At 33.5% G+C, this 22,814-nt stretch overlaps 1 protein-coding gene across 1 annotated transcript; it reads left to right on the top strand.

Annotated features, from left to right (window-relative positions):
• Positions 1–291: 291 nt before the first annotated feature.
• Positions 292–15,447, top strand: scel (sciellin). Its single transcript, XM_067409956.1, has 38 exons — positions 292–428; positions 1,823–1,870; positions 2,379–2,493; positions 2,678–2,740; positions 2,836–2,922; positions 4,186–4,221; positions 4,421–4,468; positions 4,555–4,617; positions 4,769–4,849; positions 5,101–5,154; positions 5,258–5,287; positions 5,371–5,442; positions 5,524–5,595; positions 5,787–5,840; positions 7,074–7,103; positions 7,216–7,278; positions 7,409–7,462; positions 8,147–8,176; positions 8,288–8,350; positions 8,486–8,539; positions 9,223–9,252; positions 9,364–9,426; positions 9,562–9,615; positions 10,300–10,329; positions 10,441–10,503; positions 10,633–10,686; positions 12,842–12,871; positions 12,970–13,032; positions 13,159–13,212; positions 13,565–13,594; positions 13,684–13,755; positions 13,847–13,918; positions 14,146–14,202; positions 14,293–14,352; positions 14,437–14,505; positions 14,586–14,694; positions 14,982–15,084; positions 15,177–15,447. Exons 2-38 carry the CDS (start codon positions 1,831–1,833, stop codon positions 15,191–15,193), a joined length of 2,139 nt encoding a protein of 712 aa, XP_067266057.1. The 5' UTR covers positions 292–428; positions 1,823–1,830; the 3' UTR covers positions 15,194–15,447.
• The last annotated feature ends 7,367 nt before the right edge of the window (positions 15,448–22,814 follow it).

Raw genomic sequence — 22,814 nt, 5'->3', positions numbered from 1 at the left:
ATAATGAAATATGTCAAGTAGTAAACATTTAGAATTACAGACTTTTGGACTTTTAAACCTTGAAAGCAACACCCAAAACAGTTTCCCCTCATCTTATCTTGATATCTCAGTGAAGGTTGTTATGGCGGCTGTCACATAGTTTCCTAGAACAAACAATTGGCTGCTTATGTACAAATGACATTCATTAGTGCCTTTTCATCATTCCCAGCTGAAGGGAAAGACCTCATAAAGACACACCCCTACTGTAAACCGCATTGACATTTCTGTGCTGACAGTTCAGGTTGAGTTGCTCTAGTGTGTGTCATATGAAGCCACACCTTTCACTGGTCCTTCCCTACCCAGGTCAAATATGTAAGAGAGAAAGAGCAGTAAACTGTATATTATTCTCATCAGACCTCTATCACATCCCGCGCACCTGAAATACCAAGGTATGACCATACAGACAAAGACTTTTATCTGTACGCTTTATATGTATTTCTCTTGATTCTATTCTAATTATATGTCAGGCATTTTCATGGTTAATATTTTTATCCTTTTTGTTTCTAAAATCAAAGGGTTTTTAGGTTAACATAGTGTGATCTTAGTAAAACATGTTCATTCAAATGGATTCTTTTGTCATATGGATTTATTGTCTGTACGCAATGTGTACAGTTAATTAAATGTTATGTTAAGTATTTCACAGTTATGCAGGGCATGTTACTAAAACAGTGTACAATGTCAAGGTGAGACTGAAGAACATGACATTGTCTTTGGCTATTTCTTTTTCAAAATAAAATTAGAAGAGAAAGGTTTTTTTTTTTTTTGTCATAAAAGTGGGACAGTGGTTTTAGAAGACAAATCTACACAGGATTGTAGCAGTTCCTGGACTGATATTTTTGGCAGTTATTTTTGCAAAACATTTTGAATTCTGTTTTAAATGAGGTAGATGATGCATACTGTGTCTATGGACATTTTAAATTAATATCACGTTTTTATCAATTTATAATACATTTAAATAAATCTATTTTAAATGTATTTGTTAAAAAATGTATGAATGTGTATATATATATATATATATATATATATATATATATATATATATATATATATATATATATATTTATATATATTGATATTAATTTATATATAGTGTATATATTTTATTATTATAAATAAATTATAAATCTATTTTAAATGTATAAATGTGTATATATATATATATATATATATATATATATATATGTTGATATTAATTTATATATAGTGTATATATTTTATTATTATTATTAATAATAATAATAATAATAAAATAATTAGTAAAGAGCTGTTTGAAATACTTTTAGGTGGAGTTTAGCATGTAAACAAGTAATATTTAATGTCAGCTACCCAAATATGAAAAGCGGCAAGTGAAAGTTTATTTTTCATTGACTTTCCCTCCCCACTTTTTACAATTATAACCGTCACTACATGAAATCCATCGAAACCTCTTAGCCGATGTTCCTTTGAATTGCAATCTGACGTTTTTGTTTCAAAGCATGATTATGTTGCTATGGATTCAGTAGCAGGTGTTTGAAGGGTGTGTCTTTACAGGGATCAGGACAGACTAGTTTTGGGTGTATCCAGGAAGGTATGAAGTTAAAGGACAGTGCTACATCAACACTAGGAATGGAATGTACTAACCGTGAATTGTGAAATTATGCATTTTATGCACATGATGCGGAATTAACACACTCATAACGTTTTGTCTGGTGACACCATCTTGTGGATAGTAGCCTACTTAGTATACAGAAGTGACACTGTGTCCACTGCAAACGTAATAATGTGTTTCAATTCCATCTTACAGCATAAACCATGTCTTTCACTGGAAAATCATTCAGTAAAGTCCAAACAGGTGAGAAGATGCAAAAAAATTACATTGTTCAGTAACACTTTATTTTGATTGTCCATTTTATACATTGTACTAATTATAGGTAACTTTGCAACTACTTGTCAAATAGCAGTCATTAGAGAATTAGTAGACTGTCTGTTTAATATCTGTTAACACATTATTTTGATGCTCCCCAAACAGACATTCTACTGACTATAATTAACTATGCAGCTACACGTCAACTTAAGGGATAGTTCCCCCAAAAATGAAAATTCTGTCATCATTTACTCACCCACGAAACCTGTGTAAATGTCTTTGTTCTGCTGTACACAAAGGAAGATATTTGGAAGAATGTTTGTAATCAAGCAGATCTCACCTCCCATTGACTACCATAGCAGGAAAAAAATAATACTCTGGCAGTCAGTGAGGGGCGAGATCTGTTTGGTTACAAACCTTCTTCCAAATCTCTTCCTTTGTGTACAGCAGAATAATCAAGTCATTTTATTTGCCTAATCCTTTTTGTTGAAAACAGGTACGGCTTCAAGCACTAGTTCCACGAAAGCAGTGGAAGAAAGCAAAAAGAAAGCATCCCTGCTGAAGGACAATAGCTGGATCAGGTCAAATGTGAATGAGGACAAGCAAATAGAGTGAGTTTTCATCATACATTCATCAATTAACAGCAAACTACTGTAGATAGATACAACTTGTTTAACATCTCGCCTCTGTAATACGGTTGTAAATATTTCAGATGCTTTTTGTCAATGGGATTTATGTGTCCCTGACAGACTAAACAGCTGACAAAATGAATTTGTGTTTCCTGTTTCCCAACAGAAGCGACACAAACTATGGCAAAACTGTTTTGGGCCATTACAAGTCCACTGAAAACCTTGTCAGGTAGTTAATCTTAACCACCTCTTAACACTTTTGGGTGTTTATCCCACATGTTGCCATAAAAAAATGAATATGAAATCCTTCTTTTTTTCACAAAGCCCTCAAGATAAAACCAGCAAAACCGAGAGCAAAACCACCACTGTCACCACTTCACCAGGTTCCTCTGTCCAAGCTCTCTCTAAAAGGTAATGCACTGCTGAAGACACACTTATCACTTTCAGACATAAAACACATTACCAAGTTTACAAACGTGCATTAGAATTACACAGTGCATAGCATAATACTACATAATAATCACCCTTATGGAAGCCCATTTCCGCCACATAAGAAAAAACTATCATATTTTTGTAAATCATAATTTTGACATAAAAAAAGTTATAATTATGAGCTAAAAAGTAAAAAAATTCAAGTTAAAAAGTTGACATTATGATATAAAAAGTCAGTTATGACAAAAAGTGAATATTATGAGATAAAAAAGCCATAGTTTTAACAAAAATTCACAAAAGAAAACATACTTTTTAACTCATAATTACGATTGGCTCTCATAATTTCTGTTTTTGGGTCATTGACAAATAAAGCTTTAAAAAAGTTTTTTTTTTTATCTTTTCAAAATATTTTTGAGTCATGAACAATGTGTTTTAACATGTTTCAGTTGTTAAATAACATTTCAAGTGTTTAAATTCATTTTCTGACATTTTATGTCAGGTGGTACAACCATAGTTGTATGTATGCATACTGTAGTTGTACCACCAGATATGGAAAGTGTACCAACCTACCCATACTTGAAATGAGCAGTTTTTACCAGTATTTGAGAGATCTACAAACCTTTTCACTCTGACACGAGGATCAGCTGCGGTCCTCTGGATGATACATTATCATGTTTATTGTTATTACCTTGTCAATTCATAATAAAAGAGCTTTTAAACTACTGATATTTATAAAATTTGGTTTATATGAAAGGTTTTAAACCTAAAATGATGCCTTAGTATTTCATTTTTGATTTTAAGTTTATTATTAAGACAGCAGTAGTTGTCTCAGTCTGTTCTTTTGTTCGGACAGTTGCACCACCTGACATTTTGGTGGTTTAAGATAGCAAAACATAAAATAATATGTATTATTTAAATGTACTAAAAATGAATTCAAACTAAATAGGTTTTATAGAATAAAGTGATATATGTCATGAATTTCTCAAATTATTTTAAAAGGAAATAATGCACTTGAACACAAAAATATGCAGGTCACGTCAATGACCCTTTTAAGACATAGGCTCTAATGATTTCAACTCTTTTCATAAATTAATAATTAATTTTATGTCATAATTTTCAAAAAAACTTTAATGTCATAATTATGAATTAACAAAAGCAGAAATGGGCTTCCATGTTTCTTTTAAAAAAGTGTATATGTGATAGGAGATCAGAGAGTCTTACATGACTGTTTTCAATGTGCAGATTTGGTGGCAGCCAGAACAAGCTGATTGCAACCGGGTAAAATATATACAATCTTTTCTAGCGCTGCAAAATCACAACTCCCAACTGTTCATGTTGATCACTAACATTTACAATATGATTAGTCATAAGTGTTTGCTGTTTTTAAAACCTGTCCATAAGAGTGGTGAAAAGCCAAAAATGGTGAGAATTTAAAACATTTTAAGATCTCAATTATCTTTCCAACCCAACCCTACAGAACCACAGGAACTGTGAAAAAAACTGTGAAACCAGAGCCCAGGACAAGGTAATGCCTCTGAGACACACCTTGTTAAATGATTGGTTGAATAAATGAAGGCTAGGTTCTTACAAAACTGATGATTGCTCTTTCAGCACTACTACAACAAAAATCAAAGATGGTGCAAAGATAACCGACACAACTGTGACCACTACCAAGTAAGATACTGAGAGGATAATGGCAGATCTGTCATAACTATGTCACCCTATATTCATCTTTATTTGCAGTCACAGGGCATGTCAAGAATGACAAGGTCAGTTCATACAAGCGCTTTAAGTATTCTAAACTGTGTTGTCTTCGTGTCCTCAGGCAGGATGTGGTCAAATCATCTACCAAGTCTGGAACAATCACCGATAAAGACCTGGCAGATATAAATACCAAGAGTTCGGGGTAATCAGCTCAGTTCCACATGCATTTAATAGTGTTTTTTAATATTTAAAAATTAATTTCTTAATATAACAAAATATTAAAGCAACTTTGATATTCAAATTCATGATTTTCTCACAAATAAAATTAGTCGATGCTATATAATTCAATAAAATTCATATTCAGTTGTGCTTTAAGTGTGCAAATACTTTAAGACATTAATGTGTCCTAATACTTTTTGTATGTCTCACTGTACTTGTTATATGTTCCTAAAGTGACTACAAAACTGAGGTCATTACTGTGAAGTCAACAAAGGACACTGTTGATGGGTGAGTGTTATAGAATGTATAGTAAATATAATCAATTAATCTTAGCTTTTTTACTTTATATTTTGTGTGTATTAAAATTAAATCTACAATACTTTTTATCTAGACCAACTTCACCTGTCAAGACCACCACAAGGTACAAAAACCACAGCCTTCCTTACAGATTTAACCTGAAATAACGAGGCTGCTCCTTTAACCTCTTAACATTTTCAATTGTAGCATCAAAACCTACACCAAGGAGGATGTTTCACCAACTAAAACAACATCATATTCTGTCCGATCAACAAAGAGGTGAGAATCTGAAAGATAATTGCCTGTAAATATGTTTCACTCATTGTAAGACAAAGAACATCACTGAATGCTTTTCCGCAGCACTGAGGATCAATTGTTTGATACTCTCATACCGACGCCAATCAAGTCATCAGACACAAAACATGAGAGCAGGTATGTGGCATTTGCATATTTATAAACGAAACAACTTAAACAACATCCTGTTCATTTAATTTTAATCAGAATATCAACTTCAGCATGCCACAAGATTCTGTAGTGTTTATTGCAGAAAATAATGCATGTTGTCTGTCTCTGTAGAGACTCACTCATATGTTGCTCACTGCACATGTTATGTGTCTCTGTAGTGACTACAAGACTGAGGTGGTTACTGTGAAGTCATCAAAGGAAATCATTGATGTGTGAGTGTCATAGATCAGTACACACAAAAATACATTTTTATTTAATTTCAATTAACATGCATTTAAGTATCTGAAAACACTGTATTCACTTTACACTTAATTATATTCTAAAGTGTGCTTCTTGTTCACAAGGGAAAGCATAAATAAAATTGCAAACACTTTTCCCGTACATTGTTGTTTACATTTAAAAAACCCAAAATGCCAAAATTTTTAGCTTATGTAATGTTAATACATTTTTCATATTGTTGGGCCTATACAGTTCATATTAAAAATAATGCATTTCAGTATTTGATTTTAAAGGGATAGTTCACCCAAAAATGAAAATTTGATGTTTATCTGCTTACCCCCAGTGCATCCAAGATGTAGGTGACTTTTTTTCTTCAGTCGAACGCAAATTATGATTTTTAACTGCAACCGCTGCCGTCTGTCAGTCAAATAATAGCAGTAGATGGGAACTTCAACTATAACAGTAAATAAAACTTGCTTAGACAAATCAAAATTAAAACCTGCGGCTCGTGACGACACATTAATATCCTAAGACATGAAACGATCGGTTTGTGCGAGAAACCGAACATTATTTATATAATTTTTACCTCTAATACACCACTATGTCCAACTTCGTTCAGCATCCTGTTAGTGAGGTCAAAAAACGTGTTGTGAAGACGGAAGTGATGTCTCGCCCATATACTTCAATGAGCGCGAGACATCACTTCCGTTGTCAGAGTGCGATCAGACCTCACTAGCTGGAAGCTGAACGAAGTTGGACATAGTGGTGTATTAGAGGTAAAAGATTACATAAAAAACCGATACACAAACCGATCGTTTCGTGTCTTAGGACATCAATGTGCCGTCACGAGCCGCAGGGTTTAATTTGGATTTGTCTATGGAAGTTTTTTCGACTCTTATTGTTCAAGTTCCCAATCACTGCTATTATTTGACTGACAGACGGCAGCGGTTGCAGTTAAAAATCATAATTTGCGTTCGACTGAAGAAAAAAAGTCATCTACATCTTGGATGCCCTGGGGGTAAGCAGATAAACATCAAATTTTCATTTTTGGGTGAACTATCCCTTTAAGGACATTTTTGTGTACTGTTGAACAGTAATCTATTTTGGTATGCTGCGTCGTAAAATCTGTGTAATCTGATATGATCTCATAATTCCATTTTGTGTGTGTGTGTTTATTTTTTATTTTATGTGTATATTAACACTAAACCTATAATTATCTTTATTAGACCATCTTCACCTCTCAAGACAACCACAAGGTACAGTAACCACAGCCTTGCTGACTAACCAGAAAAATGTATGGATCCAGACTACTGACTAACCTGGATAAATGTGGCTTCTCTCTTAACCTTTTAACAATTTCATTTTCAGCATTAAAACCTACACCAAGGAGGATGTTTCACCAACTAAAACAACATCCTACTCCACAAAGAGGTGAGAAATTGAATGCTTCTTCACATCACAATTGTAGTATTTATTGCAAAAAAATAATGCAGTACAATGAAATGAACTTTAGTTTAGAGACTCATATGTTGCTCACTGCACATGTTATGTGTTCCTGTAGTGACTACAAGACTGAGGTGGTTACTGTGAAGTCATCAAAGGAAATCATTGATGTGTGAGTGTCATAGATCAGTGCTTCTCGACTGATGGGTCACGAGTCATGACCCACAAATGTCTTACATGTCTATTCTGATGGGTCACTGACAACAGAGAAAAAACTATACTAAATGCACATAATAAAATGTTGCTAACCACATAATCATGCATAGTAAATAGGCTTCATATAAAAATCTTCCTATATCTTTTGTCAACATTCTCAATTTTCATACAGATATCTATGTATATATTAACTTTTAAATGTAATATCAAATAACACACTGCAGTTTAAATTATAATCAAGCACTTTACATGTGTTTTAGTATGTTAACACATCAAAATAAGTGTACTTCTTTAAACCATAAGTTTAATAAATATTGACTTATTGTTTTACATGATTACAAAATGCTTTTTTTTTTAAAAGTGCACTTAAGTGTGTTAAAAACAGTCATGAAAATACATCTAAGTGTTGTTTTATTTAATTGATTTTATATTATCTGAAAGTACACTATAAGTGTGCATTCAATAATGCACACTACTTTTTCTCAAGGGTGATGCTACTGTTTTTGCATATTGTTTAGCCTACACAGTTTGTGGTAAAGTAATAAACTTGGATGTTTGATTTTAAGCACATTTTGTCCTAAACCCTTTTGTTGTGTTTTGTGTATATATTAAAATTAAATCTGTTATACTTTTTATTTAGACCATCTTCACCTCTCAAGACCACCACAAGGTACAGTATCAACAACCTTGCTGACTAACCAGAAAAAAAAATGGATCCAGATTGAAACCTAATTTGAAAAATGTGGCTACTCTCTTAACCTTTTAACAATTTCATTTACAGCATTAAAACCTACACCAAGGAGGATGTTTCACCAACTAAAACAACATCCTACTCCACAAAGAGGTGAGAATGCTTCTTGAATGCTTCTTCACATCACAATTGTAGTATTTATTGCAAAAAAACAATGCCGTGCAATGAAATGAACTTTAGTTTAGAGACTCATATGTTGCTCACTGCACATGTTATGTGTTCCTGTAGTGACTACAAGACTGAGGTGGTTACTGTGAAGTCATCAAAGGAAATCATTGATGTGTGAGTGTCATAGATCAGTGCTTCTCGACTGATGGGTCACGAGTCATGACCCACAAATGTCTTACATGTCTATTCTGATGGGTCACTGACAACAGAGAAAAAACTATACTAAATGCACATAATAAAATGTTGCTAACCACATAATCATGCATAGTAAATAGGCTTCATATAAAAATCTTCCTATATCTTTTGTCAACATTCTCAATTTTCATACAGATATCTATGTATATATTAACTTTTAAATGTAATATCAAATAACACACTGCAGTTTAAATTATAATCAAGCACTTTACATGTGTTTTAGTATGTTAACACATCAAAATAAGTGTACTTCTTTAAACCATAAGTTTAATAAATATTGACTTATTGTTTTACATGATTACAAAATGCTTTTTTTTTAAAAGTGCACTTAAGTGTGTTAAAAACAGTCATGAAAATACATCTAAGTGTTGTTTTATTTAATTGATTTTATATTATCTGAAAGTACACTATAAGTGTGCATTCAATAATGCACACTACTTTTTCTCAAGGGTGATGCTACTGTTTTTGCATATTGTTTAGCCTATACAGTTTGTGGTAAAGTAATAAACTTGGATGTTTGATTTTAAGCACATTTTGTCCTAAACCCTTTTGTTGTGTTTTGTGTATATATTAAAATTAAATCTGTTATACTTTTTATTTAGACCATCTTCACCTCTCAAGACCACCACAAGGTACAGTATCAACAACCTTGCTGACTAACCAGAAAAAAAAATGGATCCAGATTGAAACCTAATTTGAAAAATGTGGCTACTCTCTTAACCTTTTAACAATTTCATTTACAGCATTAAAACCTACACCAAGGAGGATGTTTCACCAACTAAAACAACATCCTACTCCACAAAGAGGTGAGAATGCTTCTTGAATGCTTCTTCACATCACAATTGTAGTATTTATTGCAAAAAAACAATGCCGTGCAATGAAATGAACTTTAGTTTAGAGACTCATATGTTGCTCACTGCACATGTTATGTGTTCCTGTAGTGACTACAAGACTGAGGTGGTTACTGTGAAGTCATCAAAGGAAATCATTGATGTGTGAGTGTCATAGATCAGTGCTTCTCGACTGATGGGTCACGAGTCATGACCCACAAATGTCTTACATGTCTATTCTGATGGGTCACTGACAACAGAGAAAAAACTATACTAAATGCACATAATAAAATGTTGCTAACCACATAATCATGCATAGTAAATAGGCTTCATATAAAAATCTTCCTATATCTTTTGTCAACATTCTCAATTTTCATACAGATATCTATGTATATATTAACTTTTAAATGTAATATCAAATAACACACTGCAGTTTAAATTATAATCAAGCACTTTACATGTGTTTTAGTATGTTAACACATCAAAATAAGTGTACTTCTTTAAACCATAAGTTTAATAAATATTGACTTATTGTTTTACATGATTACAAAATGCTTTTTTTTTTAAAAGTGCACTTAAGTGTGTTAAAAACAGTCATGAAAATACATCTAAGTGTTGTTTTATTTAATTGATTTTATATTATCTGAAAGTACACTATAAGTGTGCATTCAATAATGCACACTACTTTTTCTCAAGGGTGATGCTACTGTTTTTGCATATTGTTTAGCCTACACAGTTTGTGGTAAAGTAATAAACTTGGATGTTTGATTTTAAGCACATTTTGTCCTAAACCCTTTTGTTGTGTTTTGTGTATATATTAAAATTAAATCTGTTATACTTTTTATTTAGACCATCTTCACCTCTCAAGACCACCACAAGGTACAGTATCAACAACCTTGCTGACTAACCAGAAAAAAAAATGGATCCAGATTGAAACCTAATTTGAAAAATGTGGCTACTCTCTTAACCTTTTAACAATTTCATTTACAGCATTAAAACCTACACCAAGGAGGATGTTTCACCAACTAAAACAACATCCTACTCCACAAAGAGGTGAGAATGTGAAAGCTTGTTCACATCACAGTTGCACTATTTATTGCAAAAAATAATGCAGTACAATGAAGTCAACTTTCATTTAGAGACTGAAATGTTGCTCATTGCTCTTGTTATGTGTCTCTGAAGTGACTACAAGACTGAGGTGGTTACTGTGAAGTCATCAAAGGAAATCATTGATGTGTGAGTGTCATAGATCAGTGCTTCTCGACTGATGGGTCACGAGTCATGACCCACAAATGTCTTACATGTCTATTCTGATGGGTCACTGACAACAGAGAAAAAACTATACTAAATGCACATAATAAAATGCTGCTAACCACATAATCATGCATAAATAGAATAGCAAAATTAATATCCTTATCAACTTTTAAAAGGAAGAAGTAAAGCTTCCTATATTTTTAGTCAAAATTCAAAATTTTCCCTACACTTAGTTGCATGTTAATTGCAATTTAATGAAAATGCATTATACTTCATTCATATTAAATGCAGTTAGCTGAACTTAAGAGTATTTTTTGAACCCATGCAAGTAGGACTTAAGTACATCTTATGTACTTTAAAATATGGTGTACTGCCAAATGTTTTTGTATGTCATGTATTTAAATATATTTGTAATTGCACTTTTGTAATGATGAAGTTACAATTTAGTATATTTACAATGTATTATCTTTAAATGTAATCAAATAACACGCTACAGTTAAAATTATAATCAAGTACTTAACATGTGCTTTAGTATGTTAGTCAACACATCAAATTATTAAGTGTACTTCTTTAAACCATAACAAGATTATTAAAAAATAATGGCCTGGTTTCACAAACAGGGCATAGTTTAAGCCAGGATTAGGCCTTCAAGGTTCAATTTAGGACATTTAAGTAGCTTTTATAAACGTGCCTTAGAAAAAAAACATTACTGATGTGCGTCTGGAGACAAAACAATGGCACTGACATAATTTAAGATATGTTACTGTAAGTTGCTTTCAGTTAAAGGATTAGTCCACTTTTAAATAAATTTTCCTGATTTTTTACTCACCCCCATGTCATCCAAGATGTCCATGTCTTTCTTTCTTCAGTCGAAAAGAAATGAAAGTTTTTGATGAAAATATTCCAGGATTTTTCTCCATATAGTGGACTTCAATGGGCACCAAACAGTTGAAAATAAAGTCAAAATAAGTTTCAGTGCAGTTTCAAAGCATTCTACATAATCCCAGACGAGAAATAAGGGTCTTATCTAGAGAAACAATCACTCATTTTCTAGAAAATTTTTAAATTTTAAACATTTTAACCAGAAATGCTCATCTTGAACTAGCTCTCTTCTTCTTCTTCTTCTCTATTTGAATTCCAGCAGTGTAGACGCTGCTAAGTGTATTACTGCCCTCCTCAGGTCAAAGTTTGAACTAATTGTTATATACTATTGAACTAGCATATTGAATATAACAATTAGTTCAAACTTTGACCTGTGGAGGGCAGTAATACACTTAGCAGTATCTCCACTGCTGGAATTCAAATAGAGAAGAAGAAGAGAGCTAGTTCAAGATGAGCATTTCTAGTTAAAATGTATAAACAATTTTTTTTTTTTTTTTTTTTAGAAAATGAGTAATTGTTTCTCTAGATAAGACCCTTATTTCTCGTCTGGGATAGTGTAGAACAATTTGAAGCTGCAGTGAAACTAATTTTGACCTTCAACTGTTTGGTGCCCATTGAAGTCCACTATATGGAAAAACATCCTGGAATGTTTTCATCAAAAACTGTAATTTCTTTTCGACTGAAGAAAGAAAGACATGGACATCTTGGATGACATGGCGGTGAGTAAATTATCAGGAAAAGTTTATTTAAAAGTGGACTAATCCTTTAAAACAGCTCAAACATGCATTTTAGTCTGGGGCAAGACTTAAGCCTTGTCTGTGAAAACGGGGAATGATTTAAAATGCACTTTAAGTAAATCTTTTCATTTGATATTATTACAAAGTGCACTTTTTAAAAGCCTACTTAAGTGTGTTAAGAAACTTAGTCATGAAAGTACATCAAAGTGGTCTTTTATTTCATTTATTTTATATGATCTGAAAGTACTTTTTTATTTTTAAATATGCTTTTAAGTGTAGAACAGGTGCACATTCAATACAATAATTCACACTTATTTTCACAAAGGTAATTTTACTATTTTTTTGCATACTGTTTAGCCTATACAGTTTATGGTAAAAATAGTAAACTTCAGTATTTGACTTTAATGACATTTTGTCCTAAACTACTGTAGAAGAATGTAACATTTAACCAACTCAAAACAATCTCTGAATACAGTTACAATACAATAACTGAAACCTGAAATTCTTTTTGTCTCTAGGCCATCTTCACCTCTCAAGACCACCACAAGGTACAGTAACTGACTAACCCAAAAAATATGGATCCAGATTGAAACCTAATTGGAAAAATGTGGCTACTCTCTTAACCTTTTAACAATATAATTTTCAGCATTAAAACCTACACCAAGGAGGATGTTTCACCAACTAAAACATCGTCCTACTCCACAAAGAGGTGAAAAAAAGCTTGTTCATATCACAATTGTTGTATTTATTGCAAAAAAATAAGGCAGTGCAATGAAGTAAAATTTCATTTAGAGACTGAATTGTTGCTCACTGCACATGTTATGTGTCTCTGTAGTGACTACAAGACTGAGGTGGTTACCGTGAAGTCATCAAAGGAAATCATTGATGTGTGAGTGTCATTGATCAGTGCTGCTCGACTGATGGGTCTTGCATGTCTATTCTGATGGGTCACTGACAACAGAGAAAAAAACAATACTAAGCGCAAATAATAAAATACAGCTAACCACATAATCACACTTAGACTGAATAGCAAAATAAATCAACTTTTAAAAGGGAGGAGAAAAGTTTCCTATATTTTTTTGTCAAAATTCTCAATTTCCTCCAAATATCTGTGTATCCCTTGTGGAAAAAAAAAAATCTAACTATTAGAAAAAATCTCTAATTCAGTTGCTGATGTGTTTTTTTTTTTGTGTGTGTTTTGTATGTGTATTAAACTGAAACCTGTAATTCTTTTTGTCTAGACCAACTTCACCTGTCAAGACCACCACAAGGTACAATAACCACAGCCTTGCTTACAATTTGCTGAATAACCTGCAATAATGAGTCTGCTCTATTAACCACTTATTAATTTCAATCCTAGCATCAAAACCTACACCGAGGAGGATGTTTCACCAACTAAAACAACATCATATTCTCTCCGATCCACAAAGAGGTGAGAACCTGAAAGATAATTCTGAGTAAACACCTATAAATGCTTTTCACTCATCGTATGACAAAAAACATCACTGAATGCTTTTCCACAGCACTGAGGATCAACTGTATGATACTCTCTTGCCAACATCAATCACGTCAAGCTACACAAAACATGACGGCAGGTATGTTGCATTTGCATATTTATAAGGTGTGAACCCATTTGTGGCGAGTTTGACATTTTCTTTGGCCTTTAAGTAGTTTAACTAGTCTGTCAGGCTAAAAGCACAAAAGCAGGCGCTCATTCCTATTTAGACTCTTATTCAGAGCTCACAACCTTCAATTAGAGCTTCACTCAAGTTCTAGCTTCACACAGTGTATATTCTATCATGGATTTTTATCGTTCATACAGTCACGAGGATGTATCGGTCTCCAAAACCATCAGAACTGTGTATTCAACAAATGACAGGTAGGATGTTATTTCTTATTCAGTGTATTCTTATATGTTTTATGCATTATTTGTTGTTTATTACACTTCTCTATCTTTTTAAATACATAGAAATGAGTGGAGTACTGTCACAAGTCCTTCTTACACCAGAACATCATACACAGAGAGCAGGTTTAACATCCATACTCAGATGTCTTGTCAAATAAACACTATTTGATTAGGTTTGTAGACTTAGTCATGTAATTTTGTCCACAGGCCTGTTGATTACCTGTCGGACTCCCTCACATCAAAAACTACTACAACTGTGTACACAACACCAGAAAGGTATGGAACTGGAACGTAATTATGCCAGAGTTTGATGTCATGTGTAGCGCACATGTGAAATGCCTACCACTTTATTACAGGACGGTGAGTGCAAAGGATATTTGCACATACTGCCATAAAAACATGTACACCGATGAAAAGATTGTCCTGGATGACATGAATATAAACTGTCATGCACGTTGTTTCAAGGTGAGTCTTTTTAAAAAAAACTCGTTATAACACTTTATAATTACCTTAATTGAAAAGTTCAGTAGTTCAAGTATATTAAAATATCAGCATTTATGAAAACGATATGTATATGTGAAAGTTTTAATGTTAATAATGAAATGTATTAAAATATAATGTTACTTATCAACTAAAATAGTTTTCATAATTATTTTTTTAATTCAAAAACGTATAAAGAATGAAAAAAATGTTTTTATTCAAGATAAAGAATTTTAAAAGAGTATTTTTATTATTATTATTACTTTTGTTAGTGTGGGGTGTGTAATTCATCTCTGGGACACCTGAAAGCCGGTGACAGCTTATGGGTGTACCGTCGAGAAATTCACTGTGAGAGCTGCTTTGGTGTCACTAGGGGTAAGACACACTCTACTATATTTTTTTCAGTATTCTGAAACATACAATCAATATGCTTGCTAAATAGTGTAATAACAAAAAATGTATTTTAGGCAAATGGATCAGCTGAAACTACACTTACCATACATGAAGTGATGTTATGAAGAAGACGGCAAATGTACTAGCCTATACCAAAACTTTCCCATGGCTCTGATTTGGACTTGGGTCATTTGAAGTGCATAAAATAGTTTTTGGTGGTGGACTTCTGTCTGATAATAGACTTTGGGGTTTTTATTCATTGCATTGATTGCTATACTTCCCTAATGATGTGACAAGCCTGTTGTCTAATTATCAATATAAAAAGAATATTTTAAAATAACAATAATCAAATGCTCGTATGATAATAAATATTTTGCTTTGTTTTACTTTTTTGTCACTATTGTTATATTATTAAAGAATTATTATCTATGATGATAAGAAACCATCTGTTATTTCTCCTGTTTTCATCTGATTGTTTGTATTGTTCAGATCTGGTTGAGCATCATTCCTGAGAATAGTTATGCAGTACCTTTCACTGCTATAGTCATAATGAATATGCTTGTGTTGGAAGTATTTCTATTCAAGAGACTTGCCGACTTTCAGAAAAATGCTCTGATCAAGATCAGACACTTCAGCTTCTAACTTATGACAGGATGAGAATACAAATAAAGAGCTAAACTTAGCCATTGCTCAGTGAAAGACTGAGAGAGTTTGCTTACATGAGAGGGTCAACTTGAAGTTCATTTTGATAATGCTTAATCTTAAATAAAATCAATCTTTTAAAATGTTAATATGTATCTGTTATTAAATCAAATAGGGTTAAAATGTTTTACAGGAATTTGAGCTAACTATACATCAAAACATCACAGAATGCTTTAAATCAGTTACATGTGCCAAAAATGTCACTTCTTGGAGGATGACATCATTAAAGAAGTTCAGGGGTTTTTCAAAAGTAACAGGATTGAAATTGATATTGAAAGTGAAAGTGGCATGACATGTAGCCAAATATGGTGTCCCATACTTGGAATTTGTGCTCTGCATTTATCCCATCCAAGTGCACACACACATCAGTGAATATTGAACACACACACACCATAGCGTGAACACACACACCCAGAGCAGTGGGTGGCCATCTTTGCTGCGGTGCCCGGGGAGCATTTGGGGGTTCGGTGCCTTGCTCAAGGGTGGAAGAGAGCGCTGTTTATTCACTCCCCCCACCAACAATTCCTGCCAGTACTGAGACTCAAACCCACCTTTGGGTTACAAGACCGACTCTCCAACTATTAGGCCATGACTGCCCCCCCATAATATTGAGGACACATGCAAGAAAATAATTCACAGATTACCAATTAAAACAATATGTTATTTGAAATATTTAAATTAGAGAAAGGAAAAAGTGAAGTAACACCTGGAACGTTTCTTAACAAATTGCCAGTTTTTTAATAGAAATGTTCAAACCTATAAGCAATTAAATTTGAATGAGCTCACCCTTATGTTCAGGGAGAAAACACATTTACTACACTAAAATTGAAGATTAATATCTCAATATGTATTACAGTAAGGCATAGCCCTGGCCTACACTAAGTTTGTGGATGGTAAAATGTTTTAAAATGTTTTTGAAAGAAGTCTCTTATGCTCCCCAAGGCTGCATTTATGTTATCAAAAATACAGTGAAAACACAGTAATATAATGACATATTATTAAAATAACATTTTTGTATTTTAATATTTTTTAAAGTGTATTTTATTCCTGTGATCAAAGCTGAATTTTCAGCATCATTACTCCAGTCTTCAGTCTCACATGATCCTTCAGAAATCATTCTAATATGCTGATTTGCTGCTAAATAAACATTTACGGTGTTGAAAACAGTTTAATATGCTGCTTAATATTTTTGTGGAAACTTATACTTTTTCAGGATTCTTTGATTAATACAAAGCTCATAATTTATTTGAAATAGAAATCTTTTGTATTTTAAATGTCTTTAGTGTCACTTTCGATCGATTCAATGCATCCTTACTCAATAAAAGCTTATATTACTTTTTTTAAAAATGGTATAGTCTACTGACCTTATTGCTTTTGAACAGTATATCCTAATGAATATTATGGGAATGTGAGACTAATTAGTCAAGTTCAAGTAAGGAAAATGAATAGAATAGAATAGAATAGAATAGAATAGAATAGAATAGAATAGAATAGAATATGACACTCTAAATGCAACCATTTTCCTGCTTTTCGTCATCTGAATAAAAGAAAGGATGGCACAGAGCTGGGGTAGTGTGACTGGTGTTTTGCCTGGTAAAGTGGTGGTCGTGTGTTGTGTTTTGAACTGAGGGGGAGGAGACAGAAGCATGAGCAGCACATCAGCATCTGAATGAAGCATGTAACCCGTCTGAAAGCAGTGCGAGACTGGGCACACAGGGTAAACAACACCGCCACCATCTTACTACTGTTTATATGCTTTTCTCTTCAATGGACGGGCTATTGTTCAACCCGCAGATGATGGCGGACGTCAATGGCAACAGTAAAATTATGAACGCAGAACTGGAGGTGAAAAAGCTTCAAGAGCTCGTGAGAAAACTGGAGAGGCAGAACGAGCAGCTCAGGACCAGAGCAAACGCTGCGAACAACTGCACCTCCAGCACCCGTCTGTTACCAGCTCCGGCATCGGCCTGTCCGGCTGGCCCAGACACCGGTCCATTCCACACCGGGAATTACTGCGCTTCACCTTCATATTCTCCGTCTTTTGGACTATCGAATGAGCACTATCCGTATTTTCATCCGCAGTCAGTGACTGGTGCTGATGAGGATGATGCTACTGTACTGGATGAAGTGGAAATACTAGACCTTCAGGGTGTTCTTCCCATCGATGGAGATTCCGATTATAGCTGGTACTGATGCTGTATTATTTGCTAAGTAAACATTAGTTTATTTCTTGAAGGATTCGATTTGATTTTCTGCGTCGCATGCTCTTTGTCATTCCTTAAATTCAGTTCCCATGAAATGTCACCATAAGTAGAATATGTGTCCAAGTCCATTGTTAGACTGATGAGTGTTTAAATATCCCACAGGGCACTGATGGGGGATATTTTCATTAGAATAGGAAATTGCTGTTCCTTGCATCTGGTGATGTGGAAATTTCCCATATTTATATAAGATTAGATAGATAATTTGTCTTTTAAATGTAAGGCATGTGAAATGCACAGATGCATGGATATTTGACTGTTTTGTTTGATTATTTCATACCAAATGGTCAAAAGTAGTCTAACTTAAGCCTGTGCATTATACAGAGGAATAAACAGACCAAATCTGATCTTTCTTTGTGATAGGATGGGGCATTAGTCTTAAAGGGTTCGTTCACCCAAAAATGAAAGTTCTGTCATTAATTACTCACCCTTGTGTCGTTCCAAACCCATAATACTTTTGTTCATCTTCAGAAAACAAATGAAGATCTTTTTTGACACAGCTACGCAACTACCACCTTCAAGCCCCAGAAAGGCAGTAAAGACATCTTAAAGTACTCCGTTTAACCTCAATTTTATGAAGAATCTTGAGTGATTTGTTTGCGCAACAAAACAAACAAACATAATTTACCACTTTATTTACAAAATATTAATCTCCACTGCATGTTCATGAGAGCACCACGATGCACGAGTGTTGTGTTGACCTGAGAGCAGACGTTGTGTGAACGCTTGTTGTAGATTAATATTTTGTAAATAAAGTGGTAAATTATGTTTTTTTACGCAAACAAAGCACTCATGTCACTTCATAAAATTGAAGTTAAACCACTGGAGTCAGTGCCCTAGAATCAAAAACTGAATTTACCTCGGCATAGTTGAATAACAAGAGTTCAGTACATGGAAAAGACATACATTGAGTTTCAAACCCCATTGCTTCCTCCTTCTTATATAAATCTCATTTGTTTAAAAGACTTCCGGAAAACAGTCGAATCTCAACACCGACTGTTACGTAACAGTCGGGATCATTAATATGTATGACCCCGATATTTGCATATGCCAGCCCATGTTCAAGGCATTAGACCAGGGCAGCCAGTATTAACGTCTGGATCTGTGCACAGCTGAATCATCAGACTAGGTAAGCAAACAAGGACAATAGTGAAAAATGACAGATGGAGCAATAATAACTGACATGATCCATGATATCATGATATTTTTAGTGATATTGGTAAATTGTCTTTCTAAAGGTTTCATTAGCATGTTGTACTGTTAAATGTGGTTAAAGTTACCATCGTTTATTACTGTATTCACGGAGACAAGAGCCGTCGCTATTTTCATTTTTAAACACTTTCAGTCTGTATAATTCATAAACACAACTTCATTCTTTATAAATCTCTTCAACAGTGTAGCATTAGCCGTTAGCCACAGAGCACAGCCTCAAACTCATTCAGAATCAAATGTAAACATCCACATAAATACTATACTCACATCATCCGATGTATGCATGCATGATGAACATCTTGTAAAGATCCATTTGAGGGTTATATTAACTGTGTGAACTTTGTTTATGCACTGTATAACTGCACTTATAGTCGAGAGCTCAGGAGGGCAGGGAGCGAGAGATTTAAAGGGGCTGCGCAGCCTGATCGGTGCATAGTTAATGATGCCCCAAAATAGTAATAATTATAATAATTTATAAAAAAAAAAAAAAAAAGACTTATATTACATCTTTTGAAAAGACGTTCTACGGCACCTTTAATGATGTCTTTTACTAGCTTTCTGGGGCTTGAAAGTGGTAGTTGCGCAGCTGTCAATGGAGGGACAGAATGCTCTCAGATTTCATTAAAATCTTAATAATTAGTGTTCCGAAAATGAACGAATGTCTTGCGGGTTTGGAACGACATGAGGTTGAGTAATTGACAGAATTTCATTTTTGGGTGAACTAACCCTTTAAATGCAACTCTATTAAACATCTGAGATCACATAAAAAATATAGGAGTCAAAACTTTAACTTAAACATTGAAATAATGAAGCCAACACAATCTTATGAAATTCTTATTCATTTTTTGTTCATTTGATAAATTTCAAGTTATGATATTTTGTAATGACAAAAACAGTAGGTGCGTCCCAATTCACGTACTTATGCACTATTCTATGACGTTTTTAAGTATAAATAGTGCAAGTAGTGCGTTCACACTGAAAATTCCAAAAAGGAAAAGTACACTTTAAATACCCGGATGATGCACTAAATTAACGGAAAAAACAAAGTGTGGAATGTTGGACACTTCATGCACTCAATCGTCGCAGCTTTAATTATGTAGCGGAGGGGTAGGGGCTGTCAGACTCTGATGTTAAATAACAAAATAACCTTATACAATTCACGCACTACATGGATGAGTACATAGTGCATAAGTACATAGTTTATAAGTGTATAGTGCATCATTTGGGACGCAACTAGTATTAACTTAAAAAAAAATTCAACTACAACAAAAAAGAAACATCTTCTCACACAGAAACTTTAGAACTCTTATTCACTGTTACATTTTCATGAAAACCAAACCATAATAATCAACAGGACATTCACAGAATTGTGTTTATTTATCAAGTCAATTAAACATTCACATCCTGAATCAAAATCTAGACCTATATTTATTCATATTCACCTATATTCATTCATTTTCGGGTGATCACTTATTGTCCCTCTCAAACAAGTGACTAATATTTACTTAAATGTAACAGAGTGGCCATATATTCCTACCTTTTAATCAGCTGAACTTATACAAATATTATTAGGTTAATGATAAAATCCATGGGGAATCTAGAAAACAATACAATAACGAATGTTTGCAATAGTCCAGATTGGAATGTTTTGACCAAGTTTTTATGTCACCAGGTTGTACGTGTCTCCAAAAGCAAAGCTGTTTCCTCATCCTCTCCTAAGTCCTCTTCAGTGGTGTAGACATGTGCTGGACAACCCCAGACCAGAGGTGGAGTTAGCCAAACGCTCCTTGTGCTACAAACTGGACCAAGGTACCACCATTCCCATGAATATGAAGTCATTTCTGAAATGTCAGTGGTATATAAATTGTTTATGAGCTTGAGATTTTTAGTTACACACATTGATTGACTATCATAGCTTTTTAATGGAATCTAGATGGCCGATTTAATGCAGATACGTATACAATTTAATGGTAGAAAATTGCATGATGTACACAAAATCTGTTGATGAATAGTGAAAGACAGGGGATTGTTTACTGTTGTTCATCTTAAAACAGCTTCAGTAAAGAACAAGGTTTTTAAAAGTACCCTAAATAAGACAGATATAACATTTCCAATGCAGTGTTTGTGTGGCTGAAGTGTGAATAGATCTATGTTTTCAGTACTTCTGTAGTTCAGTTAAGCTGCTAGAGGGGATGGTATCCATAGAAACAATTCCTATATAAAACCTGCCTGTCAGATCAGCACTAACTAACACAGATGTATTTGAGCTTGTCCTGGAGATGTTGTGAAATGTTTTTGTATCATTTATTCCTTTGGATCAGTCCATACATAAATGATGTATGAGGTGAATATACAGAGATGTGTGTTGTGGAGTTGCGGGTGCTCTGAAAGGCTTTTGAAAGGCCAGATTCAGTAAGCTTGGCTCTCTGCAAACGGGGTCATGAATACATCTTTGTTCCAGCAGCCTCTGAAAACCTTTGTTTTTGTGGGTAGCCGTGAATGCTTGTTTTTATGCGATCTGGGAAAGTCTAATTGTTAAGGTATGCAAAAGTACTGTGGTCCGCTTGACTACCAATAATTTATTCAACTCATTTCCAATCTTTTAAAGGAAGAATTGGTAACACTTTACTTTAATGGATTAGCTAACATGAACTAATAATAAGCAATTTATTTTTTACAGCATTTAATAATCTTTGTTAATGCTAAATACAATTGTTCATTGTTCATGTTAGGTCACAGTGCATTACGTAATGTTAACAGATACAACATTTGATTTTAAAAATGTATTATTAAAAGATTATTAAATACTGTATTGGGTTACACTTTATTTTAAGATGTCTTTGTTAAACATTTAAGTACTGAGTAATAATCATTAACTTCATGTACTTACTACAGGGTTAGGGTTAGAGTTTGGTTTAGGGTTTTAGTTGCATGTAATTATGCATAATTTATAGTTATTACTATAGTATCTGCATGTAACATATGTAACAATGACACTGTAAAATAACGTGTTGCCATGTATTGTTTATTGTTAGTTCATGTTAATCATGTAGTTAACTAAGTTTTGAAACAATTGAAACCTTATTGTACTGTGTTACTGAAGAGTTTGTCCCAAAATGAAAGGTCTAAACCTTTCTTTCTTCCAAGGAACACAAAAGGAGAGATTTGGAAGGATGTCCTTGTTACCTTTTCCCAAAATGGCCAGAAATGACTTCAATTTCATTACTGTTTATTTTTGGCTTAAATGAAAAGAATCTCCTATTTTTAATATGCTCAATGTGGACCCAATTTGGTAAATAGAGATTTATTAAAAAGTTAAGAAACTTTTTAATATTTAATATGTCCTCAGTGGAAAGCATTAAACTTTAGTTTAAAAACATTTTATTAATTTACACATATAGTGCTTCAATCAAAACATTTAATGACATTATCCTTAGTTAAAATATTACACTAACCATACTTTTAATATATTAATGTTGTTGAGTGTGATGTTTTTTTATTAATTGCACTTCCCCTTTTCTGTTAGCAAAAAGATGG

Source organism: Chanodichthys erythropterus, chromosome 14 (genome assembly GCF_024489055.1).
Source record: "Chanodichthys erythropterus isolate Z2021 chromosome 14, ASM2448905v1, whole genome shotgun sequence".
Lineage (NCBI taxonomy): Eukaryota > Metazoa > Chordata > Actinopteri > Cypriniformes > Xenocyprididae > Chanodichthys > Chanodichthys erythropterus.
The sequence above is the reverse complement of the archived record's forward strand: the minus strand, read 5'-3'. Positions and strand labels throughout refer to the sequence as shown.

Bases quoted from the DNA above. Each gene is read 5' to 3' on its own strand.
- scel (XM_067409956.1), top strand. From the start codon at position 1,831: ATGTCTTTCACTGGAAAATCATTCAGTAAAGTCCAAACAG. The intron at 5,841-7,073 runs GTGAGTGTCATA...TATCTTTATTAG, and splicing joins TCAAAGGAAATCATTGATGT to ACCATCTTCACCTCTCAAGA. The intron at 8,177-8,287 runs GTACAGTATCAA...TTTCATTTACAG, and splicing joins CCTCTCAAGACCACCACAAG to CATTAAAACCTACACCAAGG.